This window comes from Thermothelomyces thermophilus, chromosome 2 (genome assembly GCF_000226095.1).
Source record: "Thermothelomyces thermophilus ATCC 42464 chromosome 2, complete sequence".
Taxonomy (NCBI): domain Eukaryota; kingdom Fungi; phylum Ascomycota; class Sordariomycetes; order Sordariales; family Chaetomiaceae; genus Thermothelomyces; species Thermothelomyces thermophilus.
This window is the reverse complement of record NC_016473.1, coordinates 4,549,323-4,557,759: the sequence shown is the minus strand read 5'-3', so window position 1 is coordinate 4,557,759 and position 8,437 is coordinate 4,549,323. Positions and strand designations below refer to the sequence as shown.

Genomic DNA, 8,437 nt, shown 5'->3' with positions numbered 1-8,437 from the left:
TGCCTACGTATATATAACAGTTTATAGATTAGCTATTATAACTATATTCCTCCTATTATTACGTCTTTATCGACGATATTATCATTTTCTTAGAAGTAAGGGCCGGGGTCTCCCAGGGGTCACCCCTCTCTGTGACGAACCCAACTCAGACTTCTTCTGAAAGGGTCCAGACGGAGGTGGGTGAAGCAGGACAAGCAGGCAGGTCGTCTGAGGGATTCGGTGAAGCCAAAGGGTTCACAACAACACTTAGAGTTGTCTCTCACAGTAATCAGCAATGCTTGGTATGAGTACTGTGATTGTGATTGTTACCACTGGTGAACTTCCCAGAGTCCACCATAACGAGTGACTAGCTAGCTATATATACATAATTGTCTGTCCTTCTTCAATAGTTATCACCAGTACCACTCCTCCTTTCACTTCGTGATTCTGCGTTGTCGACGGTGACATGTTATTATCACCAGTGAAGACCTTAGTCTTGGCGGTGATAATCTTCTGATTGGTCCGTCAAGTGATTGGCTGTCGGAATGTCCCGCGTCCTGGCTGCAGCCTGCCAGGCCGCCCATGTGCTTATTCGTGACACGATGCCCCTCCTTCAAGGCTTTCGACCCGAAAGCCCTCTTAGGCCGTTTCAAATAGCGCCAACAACCCTTCGCTTGTGAGTACTGCATTCTCCCTGTTTCTGCGTCGTGGTCGCCATGTTGACAAAATGCCGATAGAGAAACGGAAGTCGCATTCTGCACGTTACCGTGCTTCCCTTGCTCAGAACATCGCTGAGAACGGTTTTGTCGTTATGCCTTGCTCTTGGTGCGCGTCGCAAGGCCTCGTTTGCAAAATGATCGCGCGTACGAAGCGTTGCGAAGCCTGCGTTCGTCGAGGTCGTTCTTGCGATGGCTCTGGCATACCGCTTTCTTCCTGTAAGCACGTTTTCTTCTTCTTTTTTTTTTTTTTTTTTTTTTTTTGAATGTGATTCCTGATGTTCGTTCTAGTGGATCGCATTCTCCAGGAGCAGCGTCGTATCAAGGATGCTGAACGTCGTGCCGAACTTGAGCTGGATGAATCTCAACGCCGTCTGGAAGAAGCCCAGCGCGAGTTGTCCGAAAAGCTTGCGCGGCTCCGGCGTCTTCGTCAGCAGAAGGAGTTTTTGGTGGAGAAAGGTGCCGACATGGTGGCGCGTGGTCTGTCGACCTTGGACGAGTTGGAGGAGGTTGAGCGGCAAGAGACGCCTGCTATGCCCTCGTCACAGATTAATGATGCCGTCGATGCTGTCGACTGGGGCGCCGTCTTTGGTTCTGTCCCGGGTTTTCCTTTGGTCGATCCGGATTCTGCCGGTGGAACTGTTCCAGTTTCTCAGGGCAGTTCAAATTCTTGACTGGTTCCCATGAGTTGTCCTCTGGTCCAAAATCAAGCCATTTGACCAGGTACTGCAGTTCCCCGTTGATGATGCGTGAATCCAGAATTTCTTCGACGTCCCATTCTTCCTCTTCGTCCTCTGCTTCGATGTGCGTGGCAACCTTGGCGTTCTTTGGTGCTGGTTCGAGAAGTGAAATATGAAAAACATCCGTCCGTAGTCGCATAGATGACGGTAACGATAGTCGGTAGTTGGATGTCGAGATTCGTTCTTTGATAACGAAGGGTCCGACCTTCTTGAAGTCCAGCTTCGTGCTTGGTCGTTTGGTTCGCAAGTTTCGTGCGATCAGGTAGACTTTGTCTCCCCTCTCTAGGCGAGGTCCCTCGAGCCTGTGTTTGTCGTAGTAGTTCTTCATTCTGGTCTTGACAAACTCGAGTTCCTTTTTGAGCTTTTCATGCAGTGCGTGCATCTGTTCTGCTTTGACTGCTGCTCTCGGCACTGTGACCTCTGGTCCTTGCCTAAGGTCTGCTTCATATCCGTAGTTCGCGAAGAACGGTGTGACTTTGGTCGTTTCTGTCGGCGTCGTGTTGTAGGCGAGTTGTGCTGTTGGTAACAGCATGACCCAGTCGTCTTGTTGGTAATTGACGTAAGAGCGGAGGTATTGCTCAACAACTTGGTTTAGTCGCTCCGTTTGTCCGTCGGTCTGCGGGTGATATGCCGTTGACAGCTTGCTGTTGACGCCTAATCGTTGCATTAACGCTTGCCAGAACTTCGATGCGAACTTGGTGTCTCTGTCGGTGATCCATTCTTGCGGCCAAGCATGCACTGATGCAACTTGCCGATAGATCACGTCTGCCAACTGTTCCGCTGTCCAGGACTCCTTGTAGGGAAAGAAATATGCCCACTTAGTCAGGCGATCTACTACAGTAAGAATACTGTCGTAGGTCACTCCTGTGGCTGTGTCCTTGGATTCTGGCAGCTTCGTGATGAAGTCCATCGCAACTGAACTCCATGGTTTGTCAGCTGTTGGTAGTGGCTGAAGTAGCCCGTACGGCTTGTGTCGTGCCGTTTTGCTCCGATTGCAGATGTCGCAGTTCCGTACGACTTCCTTAACTCGTGCCGTTAACTGTGGAAAGTCGTAGTGCTTCTTGACTTGTGCGACAGTCTTCGTGACTCCTTTGTGTCCTCCGAGTTTTGATTCGTGGAGTTCTCGAATCATTCGCAGCTGTTGATCCTTGTCGTGGATGTACGCTTTGTCTCGGTACCAGAGTTTCCCATCTCTTTCTTCCACTCCGTCAGGTACCACTGGTCCGGGTGCTGCTTGATACTGTGCCTCGTTGATCCTTTCCTCTCGAAAGATTGCGCAGCATTCTAGGAACGAGTCAAGTGGATCATCTTCCACGGGTGTCTGCGTTTCGTGGTGCAACGTCCCGTCTGTTCGTTCCTTGAACAACGGTGGTGTTGTTCCCGTTCGTCCTTTCGTGTGATCCGTTCGTCGGCTTAAAATGTCTGCTCGTGCGTTTTCTTTGCCCTTCTTGTAGCGGATCTCGAAGTTGAATTCCGCGAGGAATTCTGCCCATCGTATTTGTCGTCCGTTGAGTTCCTTCGTCGTCGTGAAGTATCGCAAGTTCTTGTGATCCGTATACACTTGTACCGGTTCAATCGTGCCGCTGAGGTATGGTCGCCATTCCTTGAAAGCTTCGACAATCGCAAGTAGTTCCTTGTCGTGGATCGGATAATTGAGACGTGGTCCGTCGAGCTTCTTTGAAAAGAAGGCTACAGGATGTAGCTTCCCTTGTTCGTCTCGTTGTCCCAATTGTCCTCCGATGGCGTAGTCTGAAGCGTCCGTTTCCACCTCGAATGGCTTCTTGGGGTCTGGCAGTACCAGTACTGGATCTTCGGTAATGGCGTCGCGGATTTGCGTGAATGCTTGCTCGTGTTGCTCTTCCCATTGGAATTCAGCATTCTTCTTGGTGAGTTCGTGCAAAGGTCGTGCGATCGCTCCAAAGTTCCTGATGAACATCCGGTAGAAGTTCGCAAATCCGATGAAACTTCGTACTTCCGTGGCTGACGCTGGTTGTGGCCAATTCTTGATGGCTTCAACCTTTGAAGGTTCCATCCGGATTTGTCCGGGGGATATTTCGTATCCCAAAAAGACTGTCTTCCTGACATGGAATTCGCTCTTTTCCTTGTTGACTGATAGCTTGTACGCGTGCAGCGCGTCCAGCACTGCTTTCACGTGCCTCCGGTGTTCGTCCATCGTCTTGGAGAAGATGAGTATGTCGTCGAGATAACATACCGCAAATTTGTCGAGAAAGGGTTGGATAGCTTGATCAATCAGGGCTTGGAACGTTGCCGGCGCGTTCGTAAGTCCGAATGGCATGACGAGGTACTCGTAGTGGCCATAGGGTGTCCTAAAGGCCGTTTTCCACTCGTCGCCTTCTTTGATCCGTATGTGGTTGTAGGCCGATGGCAAGTCAAGACGCGTGAAATATTGGGCTCCTGCCAACTGATCTCGGAGCCGTGAGATCAGCGGTAACGGGTATCGGTTTTTCACGGTCTGTTCGTTGAGTTGCCGATAGTCGACACATAACCGTAGCTTTCCGTCTTTCTTTGGCACAAACAGGATTGGGTAGCCTGCTGGCGATGTCGACGGGCGGATATGTCCTCTTCGAAGGTTCTCCTCCAAATATCGCTTAAGTTCTTCGTTCTGCGTCTGGCTCGTGTGGTAAATCTTGAAGAACTTCAGTCGTGCTCCTTCCTTGAGCTTGATCTCGTGATCCCATGGGCCGTGTTCTGGTAATCCTTCCAGATGTTTCGGTTCGAATGCTGGGTGTCCCTCATACTCCTTCGGTACTTCCCCAGTCTTGTCTCGTCTCTCGGTTTTCTGATAGTATGCGAACTTGGTTCCGTCCATGGCGATACTGGCGATTTCTCCTGTCTCAACCCACTGCTCCAATTGCAGTGCTCCGCATTCGTCAACGGAGAGAACAGCTATCGGCGATTCAGCTCGTTCCTCCTGTCGCAATATCGATGTCGTTGTGCCGCCTCTTCCAGAGTCCGTAGTGGTCTGCCTGCCACTGTCCGTCTCTTGCGGTGGATCCGTAGGACATGCCTTTCCTTGAGCATCGTCCGCTCGCGATCCTTGCGCGCTCCCCATCTTGCTGGTCGAATACGACTCCGTTCGGGGTCGCAGGTGGCCACCATTCTTCCAGCTGATGTCCGGGTCGTAATCTTCATGCCATGGTAACCCCAATATCATGTCTTTGTCGTTGCCCATGTCCACGATGCTGAATACGACTGCTGTGGTCTTCCCTGCCACAGTGATGTCGATCGGTTCGGTCTCTCTGCGTACCCATTGCGTCGGAAATGGCCCTTTGACTATGCCATGCTTCCGCTTCATTCTCCAGGGTATCCGTAGCTGATTCACAAGTGTCGGCGAAATCAGATTCATCTCTGCTCCACTGTCCACTAGTGCGAGCATTTCGTGCTGTCTCCATTGTGCTGTTATCCACAGTCGCTTGTCTTGCCGCCGTCGTCCAAAGATTGCAGCGATTTCCCATGTTTCTGCCGGGAGGTCTCGATATAGTGGTCCCTTGCGCCAGTTCCTCCTGTACTGCGCTACCACTTGCCGCTGCACGGGCGTTAATGGTTTCCGGGCCCCTCGAAGGGCCCTGACCCGTTTCCCAGGTCAGTGCTGACCTCTTCGGTTGTTCGGCTGATAGCGGCTTCGTCGATCGTGCTCATTTCCGTGAGCCATTGAGTGCTTGCGGCTTCCCACCATTGGGTCCGTTCTGCTTTCCGTCGTGCGTGCCATAGCTTCGTCTGAAGCTCCCGAATTCGCAATTTCTTTTCGTCCGCGTGATAGAGGCAATCGTTGCTCCAGCACGAGTCCCATGTGTCTCGTCCGGTTCCGCAGTGCCTAGGCCAGGCTCGTCTTGGAACTATCGTGATGCTTTCTGAATTGCGGGCTTCGATCTTCCAGAGCAATTCGGCCGCTCTGTTTCCTGCATCGTAGACCCATTCCACAGGGCGTAAGCCTCCGTCCCCGTTTTCCTGTCGGGTCGGCCAATGATTGTTTTCGAATTTGTCGCGGAAGTGATATCGACATTCGTGTGCCACACACTGAAACCAGGGCACTTGCGCATGTGCCTCGTGTCGAGGGTGCAGTCGCATGGCGTCGCCTGGGAGGTATTGGAATTCTTTCCCGAATCCTTCCCATTGTACGTGGACCGTAGGTACTCCAGTGCTGACATAGGAGTGTTTCTTCCAGTAGCTTTCCCACGTGCGTTCGTCTTTTCCGCGGTTCGCGCGCATGAACTGGTATTCTGGGTTCCGCACGTCGTTGCTGAGTTGCTGATCGTCAAGGTACTCGGCGTAGCTATCGGGCCCATCATATGTCACAGGCTGTTCTCCTTTGATGGCTTCCACGATACGTCGGAGTTCCCTCATTTCGTCCTTCATCTCTTCGCTCTGCTGGGCGAGTCGAGTCAAGCGCCCATCCCGTTCGCGCAGTTCCGTGTTGAGTCGGAAAACTTCGTTGCGGTACCATTCGATTCGTTCCTGGAGGAATAGAGCATTGGGTCCGGGTCTTTCGATTCCTTGGGTGTCGGTTGTCCACGATCCATCCCGCCTCTGCGTGACTGTGAGACCCCACTGCCTCAAGGCTGGGAGAATCGAAACTGGCGGTGCATATTCTCCTGCCATGTCCCATTCGGCAAGACCTGTCTCTGGGTCCACAGTGACCAGTTCGGAGTACGGTGCTTGTTCGTCTTCACCGTTGCCGTCGTGTCCGAGACTGTCCGTGTCACTGCCCTTGTCTTCGTAGCTCGTGGCCGCTACTTCGATGACGTCCTTGGTGGTTTCGTCGATGGCCGCAATTTCCTTTCCAGGGGTTGGTTTCCATTCTTTCTTCGGGCTTCGGCATTCTCGCTTGTAGTGCCCTTTCTTTCCGCAGTTGTAGCAGGTAACATTAGACTTGTCTTTGGCCGTCTTCTTCTGGTCCTGCTTCTGCGCTGCATCCACATCCATGGCTCCGGGGTGCGTCCCGTACGAGGTACTGACGTACGCTCGCTTTTTCTTGTCGTTGGCCTTAACCGTGGTTCCGTTCATTCGACCTCGTTTCTGCTGCTCTCGTGCGTAGAGTCGATCATCGATCCTGATGGCCTGCGCGATGTATTCGTCCAGAGTCTCAGGCCGATCGTACTTGTACAGCTCGTCCTTGACCTTTTCCTTCAAGCCGTTATAGAACAATTGCATCAACGCCTCGTCGTTAAGCTGAGACTTGAGCATGTCCTGTCTGAACTGTGCGGCGTAGGAGGCTGCTGACTTGGTCTGTCGGAGATTGGCGAGTCTTTCTTGCGCATGGATTTTCTCGTCTTTGTCGCCAAAGACCTTCCGAAGCTCTTCTTCGAAACGGTCGTAGGATCGAAAGACTGCCTGCGTGAACGCGTCTCGGTCGTCTTCGTCTTCCTCGGTGAGATAGTCGTTCCACGTAGGCTCGAACCATCTGAGTGCCTTGCCCTCTAGTCTCGTGGCTGCGTAGAGGACTTTGGCTTTGTCGTCCGGAAACTTGTCGTCATTGAGCCGGAAGTAGGATCGGAGGTTTGTCAAGAATCCTGCGAGATCCTCCTTGGTTCCTCCGTATTTGCCAGGTGGTTCGATCTTGATGCGCTTCGCTTTGGCGCCCTCGAGTGCCTCGATTTTGGCGTAGGCCTCGTTGACCAACTTCTGCGAGTACTTTTCGCGGTTCTCGAGTTCCTTGATTCGAGCTTGAGCAGCCTTGTCTCTCTGGTCCAACTCCTGGATCCGCTGCTGGAGTTGACCAAGCTGGGCGAGCAGTTGTTCGGCCGTGACGTTGGTATCCATGTCGGTGTCGAGGTCGAGGTCTCCTCCGTTCTGAACCATGACAGAACAAAGGGAGTGGTAACAACGTGTGACGAACCCAACTCAGACTTCTTCTGAAAGGGTCCAGACGGAGGTGGGTGAAGCAGGACAAGCAGGCAGGTCGTCTGAGGGATTCGGTGAAGCCAAAGGGTTCACAACAACACTTAGAGTTGTCTCTCACAGTAATCAGCAATGCTTGGTATGAGTACTGTGATTGTGATTGTTACCACTGGTGAACTTCCCAGAGTCCACCATAACGAGTGACTAGCTAGCTATATATACATAATTGTCTGTCCTTCTTCAATAGTTATCACCAGTACCACTCCTCCTTTCACTTCGTGATTCTGCGTTGTCGACGGTGACATGTTATTATCACCAGTGAAGACCTTAGTCTTGGCGGTGATAATCTTCTGATTGGTCCGTCAAGTGATTGGCTGTCGGAATGTCCCGCGTCCTGGCTGCAGCCTGCCAGGCCGCCCATGTGCTTATTCGTGACACTCTCCCCTATACTGTTTATCCTCTATATAGCCTCTCTTTACCAAGCCATTCGCTAGGCTTGCCCCGCGGTCAGTTTAACAGGCTTCGCCGACGATACCAACCTTCTGGCCTTCGGGAGGGCCGAGGAGGCCTGTAACGGTCAGCTACGGAGGGCTTGGAAGGCCTGCCTACAGTGGGCAAAGACCTGGGGTATAGCTTTTGCCCCGGAAAAGTGCGAACTCATCCACTTTAACAGGGGCCGGAAATAGTGGTCGCGGCCGCTAGAGCTCCTACGGCCCGGAGGGGGTACTACTACTATAGCCCCGTCAAAGTCGGCCAGATTCCTAGGGGTCTGGCTAGACTGGAGGCTACAGTGGGGCCCCCATTACGCAAAGGTGGCCAAGAAGCTAGAAACCCAGGAGTTCGCCCTGACCAGGCTCGCTGCGAAGACCTGGGGCCCTGGCCTCCTACGGGCCCGCGAGGTCTATACCAAGTGTATCCGTAGCACCCTAGCTTACGGGGCCTCGAACTTCTATAAGCCTACTAAGCCAGGGGGTAAGCCGGAAGGCCCTGCTAGGGAACTATCGAAGGCCCAACACAGGGCCCTTCAAGTGGTTACCGGGGCCTACAAGGCTACCCCTATCCGGTGCCTCGAAACAGAAGCCTAGGTGCCACCCCTCGACCTCTATCTCAACAAGAGGCTAGCCGACTTCGAAGCCAAACTTG

General features: G+C 52.6%; 1 protein-coding gene across 1 annotated transcript; it reads left to right on the top strand.

The window, feature by feature from the left end:
* The first annotated feature begins 566 nt into the window (after positions 1-566).
* MYCTH_2302485 (uncharacterized protein) lies at positions 567-1,472 on the top strand. Its single transcript, XM_003662137.1, has 3 exons — positions 567-655; positions 717-914; positions 987-1,472. The coding sequence occupies exons 2-3, from the start codon at positions 833-835 to the stop codon at positions 1,367-1,369; spliced, it is 465 nt and encodes a 154-aa protein (XP_003662185.1). The 5' UTR covers positions 567-655; positions 717-832; the 3' UTR covers positions 1,370-1,472.
* Positions 1,473-8,437: the final 6,965 nt, after the last annotated feature.

Bases quoted from the DNA above. Each gene is read 5' to 3' on its own strand.
- MYCTH_2302485 (XM_003662137.1), top strand. From the start codon at position 833: ATGATCGCGCGTACGAAGCGTTGCGAAGCCTGCGTTCGTCGAGGTCGT. The intron at 915-986 runs GTAAGCACGTTT...TGTTCGTTCTAG, and splicing joins TGGCATACCGCTTTCTTCCT to TGGATCGCATTCTCCAGGAG.